This window comes from Olea europaea, chromosome 12, assembly GCF_002742605.1.
Source record: "Olea europaea var. sylvestris chromosome 12, O_europaea_v1, whole genome shotgun sequence".
In the NCBI taxonomy this organism is placed as follows: domain Eukaryota; kingdom Viridiplantae; phylum Streptophyta; class Magnoliopsida; order Lamiales; family Oleaceae; genus Olea; species Olea europaea.
In genome coordinates, this window is record NC_036248.1 from 27894300 (window position 1) to 27913626 (window position 19327).

General features: G+C 35.4%; 2 protein-coding genes across 3 annotated transcripts; one reads left to right on the forward strand and one right to left on the reverse strand.

Annotated features, from left to right (window-relative positions):
- The first annotated feature begins 7565 nt into the window (after positions 1–7565).
- LOC111406277 (protein SYS1 homolog) lies at positions 7566–12658 on the forward strand. Of its 2 annotated transcripts, none has more exons than XM_023035613.1 (3): positions 7566–8243; positions 10185–10411; positions 12145–12658. In XM_023035613.1, exons 1-3 carry the CDS (start codon positions 8020–8022, stop codon positions 12147–12149), a joined length of 456 nt encoding a protein of 151 aa, XP_022891381.1. In that variant the 5' UTR covers positions 7566–8019; the 3' UTR covers positions 12150–12658. The 2 variants fall into 2 exon arrangements, with proteins under 2 accessions (XP_022891381.1, XP_022891380.1); XM_023035612.1 differs by having other exon boundaries at positions 7568–8243; positions 12181–12658.
- Positions 12659–13359: 701 nt separating this feature from the next.
- LOC111406275 (probable sulfate transporter 3.4) lies at positions 13360–17839 on the reverse strand. Its single transcript, XM_023035610.1, has 13 exons — positions 17498–17839; positions 17131–17179; positions 16332–16539; positions 15751–15922; positions 15582–15647; positions 15384–15497; positions 15171–15287; positions 14962–15088; positions 14585–14871; positions 14211–14401; positions 14043–14128; positions 13862–13938; positions 13360–13785 (listed from the first exon to the last, which is right to left on the reverse strand). The coding sequence occupies exons 1-13, from the start codon at positions 17837–17839 to the stop codon at positions 13642–13644; spliced, it is 1980 nt and encodes a 659-aa protein (XP_022891378.1). The 3' UTR covers positions 13360–13641.
- Between the last annotated feature and the right edge of the window lie 1488 nt (positions 17840–19327).

Sequence of the window (19327 nt, forward strand, 5' to 3'; positions counted from 1 at the left end):
GAACGAGTTGGATTTCTTGGACATATAGTCACTGCCAAAGGGATTGAGGTAGATCCAGCAAAAGTGGAAGCAGTAACCAACTGAAAAGCACCAACTAATGCTGGCGAGGTACGGAGCTTTCTAGGATTAGCAGGATATTATCGGAGATTCATAAAAGGATTCTTCAAAATAACTGGACCAATGATGCAGCTTAGAAGGAAGGGAGTGAAATTCCAATGGATGGATAAATGTGAACAAAGTTTCCAAGAACTTAAACAAAGGTTGATATCAGCACCCGTGTTAACAATACCTGAGGGTATGGAAGTGTTTGTTATATACAGTGATGCATCCAAGCAAGGATTGGGATGTGTGCTGATGCAGAATGGAAAAGTGGTAGCCTATGCATCAAGACAATTGAAGAAACATGAGTAGAACTACCCGATGCATGATTTAGAACTTGCGACAGTAGTACACGCCTTGAAGATATGACGATATTACTTGTATGGAGGGAAGTGCAATATCTACACAGATTACAAGAGTCTCAAATATTTATTCACATAGAAGGAATTGAATATGCGACAAAGACGATGGTTGGAATTGGTGAATGATTACGATTGCACTATCCATTACCATCCAGGTAAGGTTAATGTTGTGGCCGACGCCTTAAGTAGAAAATCAATGGGACAGTTGGCGTCACTACCCACTTTTCAAATGGAGTTAGTCAAGGACTTGGAAAAGTTGCAGATCGAAGTGGTTACCATACTAGGACAAGTCACTGCTCGTCTAGCAGCTTTGATAATTCGACCTATTCTTAGAGATTGAATTATAGAGACACGAGATAATGACCCATTCTTGTTGATGATCAAGAATGAAATTTGTACTGATAAGAGAAAGGATTTTGGAATAGCTTCGGATCAGGCACTGATGTTTAAGGGGAGAATTTGTGTGCCTAAGGATGGAGCCTTGAGAAACGAGATATTGAAAGAGGCCCATTCCACCCCATACACCGCACATTCCGGTGGTACAAAAATGTATCGAGACCTCCGAGATACATTTTGGTGGAGAAATATGAAAAGAAGTATAGGGTTGTACGTGGAAAAGTGCATGGTATGTCAACAGGTTAAGGCAGAACACCAAAGACCGACTGAATCGTTAAATCCACTGGACATACCCGAATGTAAATGGGAAAATATCACAATGAACTTTGTGGTTGGATTCCCGAAGTCAACAAGCGGAAACAACGTTGTATGGGTAATAGTGGATCGATTAACAAAGTCAGCTCATTTTCTTCCAGTGAAAATGACATTCAGTTTAGACCAATTGGCACAATTGTACATTAAGGAGGTTGTGAGATTACATGGCGTACCTGTGTCCATTGTGTCTGACAGAGACCCAAGGTTCACGTCCAAATTTTGAAAAAGTCTACAAGGAGCTATGGGAACGAAGCTAAATTTTAATACAACATATCACCCTCAGTCCGATGGTCAATCTGAAAGGACCATCCAAACTTTGGAAGACATGCTGAGAGCATGTGTTTTGGATCTAGGGGATAGTTGGGAGTCATACATACCCCTAGTAGAATTTGCATATAATAACAGCTTCCAAGCAACTATCGAGATGGCACCATACGAAGCTCTCTATGGTAGAAGATGTAGGTCCCTGTTCATTGGGATGAAGTCGGAGAGAAGAGAGTTTTGGGATCAGAAATAATTGAAAGGACAATTGAGGCAATCGATAAGATTCGTGCAAGGATAAAGGCAGTACAGGATCGACAGAAGAGCTATGCGGATACAAGGAGGAAGGATTTAGAATTCAAAGTTGGAGAAAAAGTGCTTCTGAAAGTGGCACCGATGAAAGGTGTACTTAGGTTTGGCAAGAAAAAAAAAGCTACGACCCCGCTATATCGGACCATTCGAGATACTTGATAGGGTCGAAAATGTAGCCTATCGGTTAGCTCTCCCACCTGGGTTATCGACAATGCACAACGTGTTCCATGTATCAATGATCAAGAAATACGTGCATGATCCTAATCATGTAGTGAACTATCAGTCCGTGGAAGTATAAAAGGACTTATCCTATGAAGAGGTACCAATTAGGATATTGGATCGAAAGGTGCATAAACTAAGAAACAAAGAAATTCAATTAGTCAAAATATAAAGGAATAATCATGAACTAGAAGAGGCCACTTGGGAAGGGGAAGAAGAAGCCAAAAACAAGCATCCAACACTATTCGCCCAATTAGAAGGTAAATTTCGAGGACGAAATTTTAATTTAAGGTGTGGGGGATGTAGAACCCCAAATAATTTTAAACACCTTAGTGGCACTAAAACATGAATATTGGATGGCTAAAGTATACTTAAGATTTTTAGTCTCATTTGAGACCCATTTACGACATAGAAAACATTCGATTTGGAAAATGATATCTAAAAAAAATTGTAGCTCTTTGAGTTAGCTTTCCAACACACTTTGAATTACCTCAATCGGATATCGGGAGAAGAAGTTATGATAGAAATACTAAAGGCTGTACAGTATCAACTGAAGTACGCGGAATATGAAATGTCAAAGTCCGACACGATTTTCTAGCACTTCTTAAACCTATAACTCCCACATAAATGGCACCCGTATTAATGAGTATTAGGCCTTTCACTTGCCCTTAAGTTGTGAGATTTTCACCTATAAATAGGCCCCAATATATACACATTTTTCACACCAAGATAAAAGTTTCTAAACATAAAAGAGAGAGTTTTCAAGTCTAGAAAAAAGAGAAAGGAGAGAGAGGAAAATTAGTTTTTCCTCCCTCTTTTGGTACTATCAAGAAGTGTTTTCCAAACATCAATTCTCAATGGAGTGTTTTTTTTTTTGAAATATCGAAGGAGTGCATTTTTCAACAAGGTTCAAAGCATCAATCAAGTAGGCAGAGGTGCAAAGTGTTAATTCGTGTTAAGTCATAGGTTTCTAACAAATAAAGATTTATGTTAATGTTTGTATGTCTAATGGTACTTCCGGTACGGTATACACCTCCATGTCTAATGTTACCTCCGGGTACGGCATGTACTTTCGGTCGAGGCGTCATCTTAAGTCATGACTCTACGTGTTTGTGATTCTACCGAAAATCCTACTATGAAAAGGTTTCTAAACTTACAGCTTTGAAATGTATAGCTTGATCACGAATGCACCAATGATATCTATTGAGTTTTTTAACTCACAGATTTAACCCCATCTCTACAGATTGATATGATTCTACCTTGGGCCTGGATGATGAAAAAGATGGAGAGTGGTGCAACGAGCCCATGGAAAACTCGGTGAACAAGTTATTTAGATTTATTTTTGTGAACGTTTTTAATGTTATTTTTTTAAAGTATTTGAATAACGTTGAACGCGAGAACAAGTTGTGTTTTCTTCAAATAAATTACGTTCCGTTATTTTTTTATTCTGTGTTTTATTTAAAGTATTCGAAAGGTTGTTGTTAAAATTATCATTGTAAAAATTAAGCTACCGCTAAAACATATTCTCCTATAACTAAACCACCGGTTAGTTAAGTAAAGTAAGTAGCATTTCGGTCCATAAGGGGTCGGTGCGTTACACTACCTGTCCACACTTCCTCAGGTGTCCTACCATCTAATGCACTAGTTGGGGTCCTATTTATGATATAAACTAATGCCATAACAGCCCCCCCACAACACTTTAGGGACACCTGAACTGAACATCATACATCTAACCTTGTTTAGGATTGTCCTATTCATCCTTTCAGCTATACCATTCTGTTGTGGAGTATATGGTACTGTTTTATGTCTCCGAATGCCATCATCCATACACAATTTTGCAAAATCAGCATTACAAAATTCTAATCCATTATCTGTCCTTAGAATTTTAATCTTTTTATCCATTTGATTTTCAATCAAAGTTTTTCAAGTTTTAAATTTTCCAAAAGTGTTTGATTTTTGTTTCAAAAGAAATACCCATACTTTTCTTGAAAAATCATCAATTAAGGATAAAAAATACATATTCCCACCTTGAGAGGTGATGGATAATGGACCCCACAAATCAGAATGTATATACTTTAGGATAGATATAGTCTTATGTTTCCCTGTATTAAAGTGAAGTCTATGTTGTTTGCCTAAGGTATAACATTCACAAAAAGGGAATTTTAGAAATCATATCACTACCAAAAGCACCCTTCTGACTTAAGATGTGTAAGCTTTTCTCACTCACATGGGCTAACCTATTATACAATTTCAATGTAGCATTACTCTCAGCCATAGAGGATTCTGCAGTGTGACTTAAAATATTAGCCTTAGTGACATAGATACCATTTCTTTTAATACCCTTAAAAATAACTAAGGATCCTTTAACTATTTTCAAGAAACCATCTCCAATTTTTCCTTGGAGACCTATGTCATCTGAGTTCCTAACTGAAATCAGATTTCTATTTAAATATGGTACATACCTCACCCTTTCCAAGGTAAAGGTGTACCCATTATCAAATTTTAAAGTCACACTGCCTATCCCCAACACTTTACAGGCTGCATTGTTACCTATAACAACCTCACCTCCATCTAAGTCCTTAAAATCAAGCAACCAATATTTTCTAAAGGTCATATAAAAGGTACAACCTGAATCTAAGATCTACTCTACACTCTGACTTGAATTATCTGCATAATTTGCAGAGTTCAAATCAGATGAGGACTCAGTCACAACATAGACATCAACAGTACCCTCACCTAGAGGCTCAACAATATTTCATTCATCAATTTTTAACCTCTCTTTGCTCATTTTTCCTTTTAAAAAGTCTTTGATGTAATGCCCTGTTTTTCCACAACCATAACATTTTCTAGCACAATTTCTAGACTTTGACCTTTGTCTACCTTTTCCCTTCTTCCTAAAGGCATTATTTTCCTGATTACTTTGGTTACCCTGATTATTACTAGATCTGGTCGGTGATCTACCTCTTACAAATAGGTTCTCACTTTCCTTGCCATGTCTTTCACATCTAACTTTCAAATCTTTGCTTCTTAAAGCATCAATCACTATCTCAGGTGTTAAAGACTCTCTACCATACTTAATAGCTGTCTTAACATCTTTATACACATCAGGTATGAAATTTAACAAAATTACAACCTTATATTCTTCAGATACTTTATCCCCAGCATTAGTTATATCTTGTACCAGTTTATTAAAAGTGTCAAGATTATCATCTAAGTCTCGGGACATTTCAATTTTGAAGCTAAAAATTTTTTCCAACAGAAATACTTTATTTGACAATGATTTTACCAAATAAACCTCCTCAAATTTATCTCATAAGGCTTTTGCATTATCCAATTTCCCAACCTTTCTTAATACTGGATCAGACAAATGACTGGATTAGACAAGTGAAGATTAATGAAAATATAGGCAAGATTATCAGATTCAGTCTTTTGTTCATCAGTCATAGTATCAGGATATTCACCAGTTATAGCTTTAGACACTTTCTGTTGAACAAGAACCCCTCTCATTTTTTGCTGCCAAATGGGGAAATCCCCTTTTCCATTAAAAACCCCAAGTTCAAATGTTCCTGTTATCATTTGAAGTTTTTAATCAACTCAAGAAAAGCTTTTGAGGGTTAAAGTTCAGCCAGATCACACACAGTATAAAAAAAATCAGGGGATATAACTCAGTGAACAGTAACAAAAATAGTAACCAATCAGAGGAATAAACAACCACTTCAGAATGCAGTGTTGTGTCTTGGGTTCACCAGGATTCCGTGAGGCTTAAAGACCTCAGGTCAAGGCTCAACCCAAAGTACACAGTAGTGCAGTGCAAAGTGTACAGGATTAAAGACAAATTGTCAATTAACAATCACAAAGATTAACATGTAGACTACAGGGATCAAGAATTAATCACAAAGATTAATCAATAGACTTTATATTGAAATCAGGAATTAATCACAAAGTTTAAAATCATGCAGAACATTTTGAATTAAAAGTATATCTGCAATATTCCAAAATTTCAAAACACGTTCAATGCCAGAAATACACCAATTCACGACACTCAGCAGTAAATCATGTATTTCAATTAAAAAACCTTAAGAGAGTTAGAAAATTGGACCGACAGATCGAGTATCACGCAGGAGGCCCAATTACTTTCAAGCCACTTCACCAAGAAGAATTCTAGACTCAATGTTTTTTGCAAGAACCGCCAACAACAATGTTAGTTCACCAAGAAAAAAATACAAGAAACCGTAAATCGAATCAAGATCCGTAGCCGAACAGATCTAGGGTTTCAGCCGATTGTTTGTCTCCCAAAAATCCGATCGTGAAAATTAATTTCGCACGACCAGTCGTCGGAGATAGGGACTGGAACGGCCTAAAGAGGCTCTGTTACCACTATTACAAAAAAAGACCTAAAATCGACTGAACAAATGACCGAAAACTCTCAGACCAAATGCATCAAGTTTATCATCGATTTGGGCTCAGATCACGCATTATACCCGTCTGTACAATGTGAAAACTCATAAACCACAGCCCCAAATCACAAACACAGAGGCAGTCGCTTCAATGGACCCAAATCACTCAAACACGAACGGGAAACTCTCCGCAAATCACAGCCGAAGAATCACTAAGACTCTAAGCACACACAGTGGTCAAAAAATCAGTGGTTTAATGGCTAAATCACCAGATTCTTGAAGAAGGAGAAGAGGCAGAAGACGCAAAGTCACGAAGAGAGAGACCCAAAAGGTTCCACAGAAATATCACGAAGAGGCAGAGAAAGAGTGACTCGAATTAGGGCCAAACAGACTCAGACCTCGTTCATATCATAATGGGTCATCACCATAGATGTTAGGTCAAGTAGATCAAAGGATCCAGAGCGACACACGTAGGTTATTAGGTTTGGGCAGGGTTTCAGCTGCTTTCAACATTGAATTATTGGGCAATGGGCTGGGTAGTATCTGTTGGACCAATTATATCATCATTACCCAAATGGGCTGGACACACAACTATATTTGGCATCACAGCCCAATACCTTCTCTATTTTTTCATATTTATTGCAAATCGCAGAATCTAGCTGCCATCGGCTTTCATCTTCTTTATGTGGAGAATTTTCTAAATAATAGTGAGTTCATGTATCGTGAATAATGAATATGTTCTCTGAAAGAGTAGGCGAGGGATCTTGGCCCTATTTGTTGTGTAATTTTGCAAGATGTTTAGATGAAAACGGCTCAGTTGACTTCCCCATCTTTATTTTGGTTTAAACACATCAATATGACAATTATGTGAAGTGTACAAGGGATGTGTTGAAAATTATGCTCTAAAATGATGAAAATTGTCTAGATGTTAAGTGGGATCTACACGTCTAATTGTTATGAAATTACGTTGTTTCTCAACTTGGTGTTCCACAAAAATTCGAAATGATGTATTTTTCGCGAGGGTTAAAAGATAATTCTTAACATGAACTTGGATGTTTCCGGGGATTAAAGATCGTAATCTATTGATGACTAATATTCTATTGACATATTGATGATGAATTATAATAAAATGTAAATAAAATTCTATCACTGAGTCTAGTAATGTACTGACGTAGCACGATTGTTATTTTTCTCACCCATATCAAATTCTTTAGTTACTCGATCTAGGATTTATCGCTCCTTTATCGCGTCTTCTGTTATATATTTATATCACTCGAAGACGAAAAATCGTGTCTTCAGGATTTAATCTCTCTGGGATTTGGTTCAGCGCTTCAGAAATTCCTCTTTGGCCACGAAAATCGTTTCTTTTTTATTTCACTCATTAATTATATTCCATTTCCCCCCAATTTCTAGATTGGATTTACGCATTAATTTTCAATTCATTTCCAATCTACTAAAGAATACATTTTCAATTCAGTGAATCGAAAAGGAAATATGAATTTTCTTTGTCAAATTCAGACCCGTTTGAGTTTCACCTCCAAGCCTACCCGCAGAAATTAGGATTCCGATTTTTTGACATCCTCTACGTGAAGTCAACAAAGTTTTATTTTTTTTTTCTTGAATTGTTTTGGGGATTTTACAGAAAAATCAACAAAGTCATGTTCTATGGTAAGGTGGTGTGGGATCCATTTCTAATAGTTGCACAAATCGTTTGCCTACAATGTTTATACTATCTGACACTCGGAGTATTTTTGGCCCTTCTTGTTGGGACGAGGGTTTCTAAAATGAGCCTGGTTTATTTCTTTGATTATGCTATTGTTACTGCATCTACAGTTACTGGGTGGTGCGTCATTGCCTCAATATTTCTCAGTTGCGTTGCTGGGTAAGATTTACGATTGTGCCAATTTTTGTTCTTCTTTTGCGATGCAATAAATTTGATGAGTCTGTTGATAATTAATGTGGTTGTTTAAGTGTTCTTGAAATAATGATTAAAAGGTTCTCTGTATGTTTGTGAATTTCAAATTTATTTTTTATTTATATTTATTTTGTTAAATATCTGTGGCGTGGAGATTGAACTGTGAAATTTTTAAAAGCGGAATGCTTGAGTTACTTTAGTAATTTTGCTTAGAGTATTGTGCGTTAATCTGGTTTAAATTTGAAAGATATGATTGTCAATGAGATTTTTCTTGCTGATTTTATTTTCTTTCTTCCGAAAAGGAAAGATTGATGAATTCTTATAATCTTACAAAAGTTCTTGGCACAAATTATGAACAATACCCTGACCTGGTGGGATAATAACTATGAATAAATTAATTCATATGCTACTAGAACAAATATTTAGCGGCAAATAACACATAATGATAAGACATAAACGTGAGAGAGTGTCTCAGAATCTTGGCTTCTGTTTTCTTTTTTATAATTTTTTATACAGTAATGAATATTGAGGTTAGTGGTGTTGAACTTGTAGGAAGGAATAAGGAATATGGATGAAGATAGTAACTCCATGTGGATCTAGGGTAGCTAACTGCATTAGGACCTAATAAGGAAACCTGTTGGTACAGCAAGAAAGTTAGTTGACATCTGTGATGCGCTGGTGCATGTGTTCTTTCCTTAAATGTAATTTTCAAATTTTTGACACGCAACGGATATGTGTCTGACATGCCACGTTAGAAATTTCCTGGCATGTTAGAAATTTCTAACATGCCAGGAACTCGGCCCCAAGACATTAGAGACGCAAGAAGTTCTATTTTGTCAATTTTGGGTTGTAAAATCAGTGAAGTCTGTAATTATGAAGATATGTATGTGAAAAGGCAAAAATAATGTGAAAGAAAACTTCATGTCAAATTTGTTTTATGTATACTATATGGACTTTTTGAGTACATGAATATTTTATTTCATTTGCACTAACAAAGTTCTGGTAAGTTATCTTATTGTAACGAAATGGCGAATAGTTCCTGTACAAATTGTAGAGATATAGCCCCCATTTGGTTCTGATTTTTCACCACAAAAAAATCAATTTTTTTACCGTTACTTAACATGGTCAACTTTCATTTTTTATTTTTCACTCACAGGTGGGATTTACTTTTTTATCTAACGGTCAAAAAATCAATTCTCATAATCACTACCGAATATGCTGATTTATGAATCATTCTATGAGATTGTGGCCCTGGAAATGGGTGATTGAAAAAAGATTAAGGTACATGTTAAAGAACTGTAGAAATGGTTTGATTTATTAGGACCTCTACCAGATACTAGATCGATAGAACAAGAAGACAGGGAAGTTCTTATTTTTTATGGGGGACTATATCAAACAATTGAATGATAGTATTGATTTCAAATATCATGGTTGTTAAGTTGTCATTAATTTTAGACAGTTATGCTTATTGTTCAGTCTATATGAAAGTTAAGGATCAATCTATCGTGATGGAGCTTATGTGGAAAATTCTCGTAGAAAATAAGCTTTGTACGTAAAGCTGTTCGGGATTTGTAAATAGAAAATCTCTGGTGCTTGGACAAAAAGACCCCTCCCCCCACCAAATAATAATAATAATAATAAATAAATAAATAATAGAGAAAAAAAACACACCTGGTACAGAGGAAGGGGGAACGGGTAACTTTATAGTGTGGTTCTGTTTTCCTGAATGTGATTGTTTTAACATGGACATTTTACCTTTAAAATGTAATGCATATGCAATTCACACGTGCTGAATTTCCACCCAATGAATGTTGATAGTCGTGACTCATAGATTTAAACAAGCTTGGACTTGGTATAACTTCTTAAATGATATGTCTAATCCTTTTCTCCATTTAAATATGGTAACAGGGCTGTTTATTTAGTCTATTTGATTGAAAGGGCGAAGAAGTGCCTAGATTTCTCAGCCACCCTTTATATCATCCACCTTTTCATTTGTATCATATATGGAGGCTGGCCTTCATCAATAACATGGTGGGTAGTGAACATTACCGCCTTTACAGTGATGGCATTCTTAGGTTACTGTTTGTGCATGAAACGGGAAATGCGCGAAATTCCTACTTCAAGATCCCGTTCAAGTAAGATCCTTTTTTGTTTTAATTGGTTACTTCTAGAAATCATTAATTTTTTATTTTATTTTGTCAAAACATTATCTTGATTTTTTAAAAGTTGCCATTTTTCTTCTCGGACATTCTCAAATTTTTTCCTCGTCTGTTGCTTATCTATTCTGCCGTGTATCCCTTTGCTCATTATGTAATTTGCAGTTTATTTTCGCATTAATTGATCGATGATCTATTTTTCTCAATTGTGTCATTTATGTCCATGGTCCTAAAAGTATACAAGAACAATACCAATGGTCAAATACTCAATATATTTTAATAATTTTAGAAGTACACGGGTCTTAAGATATTTTATGGTATCGGGATTGTTTTTGTTTTTGGATCATTAGATTAAGATCCAAATCTGCATTTTTAACTTTTAACAGCTATGGGGGAAGCGTTTGATGTACTGCCGAGCCCAATTTTAGTGAAAATTATTTTAAATGTGACATCTACTGAATATTACTTTTAATTTATGGTTGCAATCAATGTTATAAAAATTGGACTGGACCGGCCGGTTTGACCGGAACCATTCCGAAATGCAGTCGGTGCAATGTAAAAAGCTGAAAATCGAGAATTTGTGAAAGGATTCAAGTTTTGGTTGTGCTCCGTAGTTCATTGAGATGGTTGCACAAAAGACTTTGACAGTGTTATTCAGATTTAAGAGTTGATGTGATATTCAATTCATTATTGGTGAATAATTCTTTTCTTTTTTGAAGGCATTCATTGATTTTGAGGATTCCTAGAGTTCATTAGGGAGGACTAACTTCAACTTGCCAGAAAAAGAAGGAAATTAAAATGGCAACTGAATAGGACATTCTAGACAACAATTACTACTTATTAAGGACCTGCATTTATACAGATATTTTTGGTCTGGATTCTTTTTCTTTCTTGTTGCCCAGGTATTTCCCAGGCGCTGTTGATTGTTCATATTTATGTGATCTAAGGAGTTTCTTGTATTTTATATCAACTCAGTACTGCTAAAACATCGGCAGTAACTAAATTTCCATGTCCTATAATTTCTTGCTGTTCCAAGAAATTAATCATAAGGCAATATTGTTTTTTATTTATAAAAATATAGTAGATTTTAAATGTTTTCCTCGCTGCTGAAGGAAGCAGGAAGCTGTATAACCTTGTATAATAATAATGCCATTGAAATCCAAATCGTGTTTCTTGAAAAAATAAATAAATAATTGAAGCTCTAACCGGCATGTTATCTCATCTTTTACAAAATAAAATATTTTCCTTGTAGAGCACTGATATAAGGTGGGTGTCATTTTTTTGATGGTATAAATATCAGTATTTCATTCTATGCAGATTTTAGGCCACGTGCATAACTAGTGTAGTTTTTCTGCCTCAGTAGTTTATATAAACAACTGGGAAAATTGCACTATTGTTCTCCAACCTTTTGCTTGAACAGTGGCCATCAATCCCCTGTGCTGAAAACCGTCCAAGTCAACTTAAATAATCACATATTCCTTGCATGTCCAACTTTATGACGCTAGACTTAGTTTTCAAATTGATAAGGTGCCTAGAAATTTGAAGTGAAGTGAAGTGAAGTGTGTTTCCGTGAGCACCATGTGAGAATTTATCCGAGATTTAGACAGTCTCACTCGGAACTAATTGTGCCACTAAAATAAAAGGTTATGGACCAACGTGCTAATTGGGCAACAGGTTGCGGACACAAATATGCAATTTTCCCAATATGTTAGCATAATTATTTGAGTATGTCTTTTAAATCAATGCAGGTTTTTGACCAGTGTGGAACTTGCAAATTAACTTTGAATGAAGCTCATAAGATACCGATTCGGCGTTCTTTTCGAACCACATCTTGGAACCCATTCAAGAGACTTATATTCCATGCTGGGATGTGCTACAGGTTAAAGTTTTTGAAATATGACATGAAACCCAACCAATTTCAAAAATTGAATTTGTCCCTGTACAATTGAGGGAAGTAATGAAAATTTTGAATGATGTAAAATGGCTTTATGCCTATGTTATTTGCTATATCTTGTTTGGGTGACCAGTTTTGAATGTCAAGATGGATAATCTGACATTTTGAGGAAGTTTATATTGTTTTTTTGTAGTGTTAAGTCCTACCCTATTTTGTACTAAGCTTGCACATGGAGTATTATTACTTATTAGACAGGGATTTTAAATGTAAATGGTCACCTTGACATTGCCTACTTTAATTCTACATCACCACCTTTGACATTGTCCATATCACCATGAATTGGAGAAGAAATGTCCATTTTAGTGATGTGGAGTAACATTTTTCACATTTCACATTTGCATTGGAGGAGATGCTCTTACGAGCATAGCTATTAAATTCACAGACCGGATCCTGAAAAGGTATAATGATTCAAATAGCATGCAAAATTCTGATTCGGATTAGTTGAAGATCACCCCAGGATTGTATGGAATCGAACTAGGATCGCATTACGCTAGCTACAAGATGTATTACTATTGCAATTGATATGAATTAACAACATAAAAGGAGGATGCAGTTCGTCCACAACCAGGAAAATGGTTGGACGTTCTTGATTGATTTGCATGAAGAGAAGCTCGGAAAGATAACTTAACTCAGAAATTTTCAATGTTATGCCTGAATTGTTATTTTAACAACAAAAATCTCCTTGTAGACCTTTATAAAGTAAGTGAAAATTTATATTTATTTTTTATTGTTTGTTTTAGTTGGTTATTGACTTATGGTTGTTAATTTTATTTTTTATGTTTTAATATTTTAAATCATTAACTTCTAGGATCTTATAAGACTTTATATGGTTCAACTATTCAATTTGCCAGACCTATCTATCGATCCTATCCAAATCTATTAGGCGTCAATTTATTTCCTTTTCAGCTTAGCCGAATAGGAAATAGTGCGTTTTTTCTTCACTTTATTGGTGCAACGGTATGCTTACACTTGGTCGATGGAACTGCACCACTGAATTAAATCTTGCAATAAGAATTCAATAATGGATTTAAAATAGAGCTCTCTCTCTCTTCCGAAAGGAGCTTAGCATATAATTTTACACTACAAGTAATCAGTCCCAACTTCTGCAAAATCTCTCCTTCAAACCTACACTATGGCAGGATCTTCCAATCTTCCCTGTTGCTAACAAAAAGCTGATGGTAATTGAAAAATAAGTTCTAATTTTGTTCTTTAGGCTGTTGTACCGGACATGTGCTTAATGTCCCATGTTATCGACTTAGAGATGAGCTTTCCATGAAGAGGATATGTCAGCCACGGCTTCTCCAACCGTTAGATATAGCCCTTCAGATTTAAAGGAGTCCAAGATATTTGATTGATGCAGCTTTTCCATTACACTTCCAATGGGATTTACCAGCACAAGCTACATGAAAATGGTGCTCGAGTTACTCAACTGGACGTCAAAATTTACATGGAAACACGGTTTTCTGATGGCTTACCTTGAGTGATCGTTTCTCCAACATCTTTCTGAGTTCAGATATTGTATCAATACCGCTTGTATCTATTGCTGTCACCGCTGATTAAGAAAGACAAAGTTATCAGCCTATAGCCAAGGTTCGGATAATTGCAGGTGTAATTGAACAGAAAACTTGTGTTCTCTTACAAATTTTCTTGACTAACCTGTCATATCCAAAATAATACATTTCATATTACTGTCCTTGTTGGTTTCTATCCACTGTTCCTCCTCTCTTATCCATCTTAATATCCTGTGAAAAAGGATTATTCACTTCATTAGATATCTGGATTAAGCAGATGATCAGACGCGCAAAAAAATTGAGTTTTGCTAACCTTTCTTGTAGGTACATGGAATTTGCAAAATACATAGGAGATTCTATAGCTAGTATGAAAAACGAGGGGACCCGAACAGTTTCTTTGTATCTGCTAAGGTTCTGATATATTTGAGTTCCGGGAATGTTGCCCAGGACAACTGTATTTGGCCTTGTAACATGCAAGAGAACCTTTAAAACCGAAACTCCAACCTGTATAAGAGTTACTTTCAAAATAAATATCTTTTTTCAACATTAAAGTTAGAAAGGAGAAATTTATCCGTACATGTTCTTATTTAAAGTTAGACAAACATGCGATATTTGGCATGCTGAACTGGACAACATTGGATAGATGAACACCTTAAGCTTTACAAGGAGATAAGAAGTAAGGCTTACTGCTATAGCAAGACCAAGAGGCACTGAGATGAAGAGAACACCAAGAAAGGAACTTATGCAAGCCAAGAAATCTAGTTTGTCGACTTTCCAGAGTCGTATTGCAGCCTGATAATCGATTAGGCCGATCACAGCAGAAATGATAATCGCTGCAAGAATGAGATTGGGAGTGTAATAGAACAGGGGCATGAGAAACAACAAAGTCACAAGCACGGTTGTCGCCAGTATTATATTTGACACCATAGTTTGTGCTCCAGCGTTATAATTTACAGCAGATCGAGAAAATGATCCTGTAAAGACAAATCGAGCCAATATCAAAATGCCATTTATATATGAAGAGTTCGGGAAGAAAAGGAAGTTGAAAATAAAGGAATCGTTACCTGTCGTGACATAACATGAAGAACATGAACCGGCCATATTCATCAGACCTATTGCCATCATTTCTTTGTTCCCATCTACTTGGTAGTTCTTCAAAGCCGCAAATGTTCTGCCCACTGCAATTCCTTCCTGCAGCACGAGTTATTACACGTTAGACTCTGTAGAGCCTAATTATATAGTTAAGTACGCTTAGATTTTATTAACAACTTACTGTGAGAGACAATATTCCGGTAACAATGCCAGTTTTGATTGCAAGACCGAGATAAGGGCCGTGCAAATATAGCATGTTGGACGATGGTGGATTCAGACCCTTAGGCAAGTGCCCAATCTGTAGAAATATACATAACCAGTTATTTCAAGAATTAGTCTGTGCAAATATATAGGCTAATCAATGAACAATACTAAGTCGATGAACATTTCTTACAGTTTTAATATCGTGAACTCTGGATTTAAGGAAGACGACTAGAATTGTTGATAAGATAACTGATGCTAATGGGGAAGCTGCTGAAATCCAGAATAGTTTTGGTCTTCTCATGCTCTGCAGTCATTATTAATATTTTAATTGTCATTGATCTATACGAACGGTTAGGATATTTCTCTAGAGATGAAGAACACGACGTACGATTTTCCTTGTTGTCAATAAGAAGAGCAGAAAACAAACTCCCATAACTATGGTTTGCCAAGACCACTGCTCAACATGTAAATCAATGATCAGTTTTTGATAAACATGTTTGACTATGCTTAAAAGTTACTTTTAAGTACTTTTTCTAAGACTCTCGGGTAGAATCTACCTCGTTTCTTTGATGGAAAACTGAGGACAACACGGGAACAAGTTGCATCTTGCTCGTAAAATGGACTATCCCAAGTAGCCCTTTCAGTTGTTGCAATGAAACAATAACTGCTGCACCAGCCATGAAGCCTAGTAGTGTTGCCTTCGACAGAAAATCGATAACAAATCCTAACCTGGAAATCACATAATTCATGTCAACAACGAATCGTACGGACACGAATACTTCATTCTAAATATTACGTTGTTTTTATTGAATTTTATACAAGAATCCTTCTTGATATTATTCTGTCTAATATTTATTTTAGGTGTGTACGGCATAGCATTCTTAGCAAGCTTTTGTTAGTGCGCACTGTTAATGATTCTTGGAAAATACTTTTCCAAAAGATGTTTCCATTTTGTAAAGTTGTAAGCAATAATGTTATGAGTAATTCTTTTATAAAATAATTAGGTGCAAAATAAAGTATAGACTAATTTTATTTTTTATTTAAAAAAAAAAAAAAACTTTACTAAAAGTGTAATGGAAGTTTGAAAATGAATTTACTCGTTCGTGAATTGGATTATGAATTGATCATAATTGAGTACCTTAAGAAACCTAGTGAAGCTTGGAATAATCCAGCAAAAAGAGTAGCAGTGAAAGCCAGCTGAAGATAAAGAATTGGTTCTTCAGTAGAAGAAACTGTCTCACTAAGCATTGTGCCCATAACAAGAGAAGCTATGGAGACAGGACCAACAGCTAGGTGTCTTGAACTCCCAAGAACAGAGTATATCAAAGGTGGTACAAAACTGGAGTCTGCATAAGAACCAATTCTTTGTAAGACGACGAATTTTACGTTCATGTTCGGTACACAATATCGAACAAGAAGATAGTGTAATGAACATGATTTGCTTGTTTTTCTTTTTTAATATACTCGATAGGACTAGATAGTACACTAAACAAGATTTTATTTAGTTTTTTTATTTAATACTATCTAAAACTATTGTATCTTTTCAACGAAATATATCATGAATGAATATATTTGTCTCATCTCTAATAGCTTTACAAGCTTTTAGGTTTCGAATTCAAGTCTCATCATCATTCATTTACGAAAACTAGTAAAACAAATTTAATCGAATTGGAGGCGGATTTGGGGTCTGGGCCAGCCTCTAGCCCAACTTTACTTTTCTTCTATTAAAAAAAAAAATTATGTGAAAATAAATTTTATGTGAGATTTTTTTAATATTAACCCAACATAATTTTTTTTAGTCTAGTTCTTATATGATTTTAAATGGATAATTTTGTCGCATTTCTAACAAATTAAGCTTTCAAATTAATCGGCATGAACTAACAAATATGTGAACTCAACAACGTGTGAGAAAGGTTTGATTATTGAGACTGACTTACATAGACCGATTATAGGAGGCAAATTCGCAAGCTTTGCATAACTAATCCCCTGCATCAATGAGAAAAACAGTCATTAAGAGTTCAAAGAAAACTAGAAAAAAAATTGTACGTGAAACGACGATAAATAAAGCCTCATTCTCGATATATTTGGGGTCGACAGTATGATTTTATTCTTATATATGAATCTATAATTAAACTTTGTATCAAAAGTGTCCTTACGAATTAAGATCATAAAACTAACACTAACACACAATGCTAAGACCGTAGAGGGCATGTTTGGCAAGCAGCATTCAACCAAACCGAACAATGTCCTATCCACCAACTCTCCACCAAACAAGAGAGTAAAGTTGAGGATGGTAAGATTTACCTGTGGGATTGCAAGGCTTGCAATTGTAAGCCCAGAAACGACATCAGATCTCAAAAGCTTGACATTATAATTAGTTGCCCACTGGAAAATTGGGAAGAAATACTGAAGTCCAAAAAGTAATTTTCTAAACCATGTTTGGTTCTTAAATCCGTGAAGTGGATCGTCGGGGAAAAATATTTCCGAGAGCCTCTGCCGGAGTTTCTGAAGAGTGGTTCTGTGCGGTGGCAAGCACACTTCATGGGTTTCCAACGGCGGCAGTGCATCTCCAGAAATTGTTATGGTGGTTGTGGTGCCGCCGCCGCCGCCAGAAAAGTGCTCCACTCTGTTGGAATTTAAAACCATTGTTGCAGAGTTTAAACCACCCGATGAACTAATGGGTGGTTTAAAGATGTAGAATTTGTGAATTATTACAGGTTTTTTCAGTTAGGAAGCAGTTGTCTTGTAAGATTGTAAGACAATATTATGGCCATTTTATAGTGCCAGATTTTGCATGGTTCTCTCAGGCCACCCACTCACTCCCCATACCGCCACCATTTATTTTTGGCATAATTGTTTTTCTACTTTATTTTCAAAATGCTGTTTTTTCCCTTTAAATGCAAAGGTTCATATTTCATCACACTCATTCATTATCACATTTACGTCCTTAGCTTTTTCATAGCATTTTTATTTTTAACTTGCCGTCAATTAGCAAATTTTATTCTTAATGACGATTTTTGTTCAAAAATTACATTAGTGTGTTTTTAATGAGGGACAAATATTTAATCATAATAGACCATGCTATACGTACAATCGAGGTTGACAACCACACACATGAGAGTGGGGCTCACGATGAATAAAAAAGTCGTGAACCCTCCTTTTTTGAGGAGGTTGTCAACCCTAGTTGTACAACCAGCGAAATTCTTTAGATAAATGGCCATGCTATATATACAATTAATCCTGATTGACAACCACACACATGGGAGTGGGGCTCACGATGAATAAAAAAATCGTGGACTGCCTTTTATGTATAGGTTGTCAATCCTGATTGTATAACCAGCAAAATTCTTTGGACAAATAGTCATGCTACACGTACAATCGGAGTTGTTTAAATGCTATCACCACGGACCTTATGCACTAACTAATAAAAAATTAATGATAAAATACGATGAGGAAATGATGGGAATGTAAAATGTTCCAACAAGTAGATATTTTGAACTTTTCATACAATTAAAACGAAGTGTCAATATATTTAGCCTCTCTTTGATAGATTTTTTTTAAAGAATGAGTTTTTGAATAGTAAATTTTTGGAAATTGTGTGGTTAAAAAGTAGAAAAAATTTTGGATTAACATGAAGAATATTTTATTATGAAAATGTTTATAAAGAAAAAAAAAAGTTTTGACAAAAGATTACCAAACAAGAGCTTAGTTATTTTTAACTTGTCCATGTATGTGGCTTTTTTATTAATGTGAACATATTTTAACGTGGGGGACAAAATATCAGCCCCTTTCCCTCAAGGAATACGATAATCTCGAATTCTGAATTTTATTTAAAAAAAAAAAAAAAAAACCAACTTATCATCAACCCCACAAACTTTATATAACGACTAACGAGTGGTAACCACACGAAAAAAGGAAATAAGAATGCGAAGAGACAGCACCATTGCTATGGTGTACCAACTCTTCAACATCTGTATTGCATGTTCCACCGTCCAACAAAAAACACGTTTTGAACTCTCGCGAACCTCGACTAGTGCTTGGTATACGATATTAAGTCTCTGTTTGGTTTTACTAAAAATTAAATTTTTAGTGAATCCATAATTTTTATCAATTTTTTAATAAGTACACATCTCA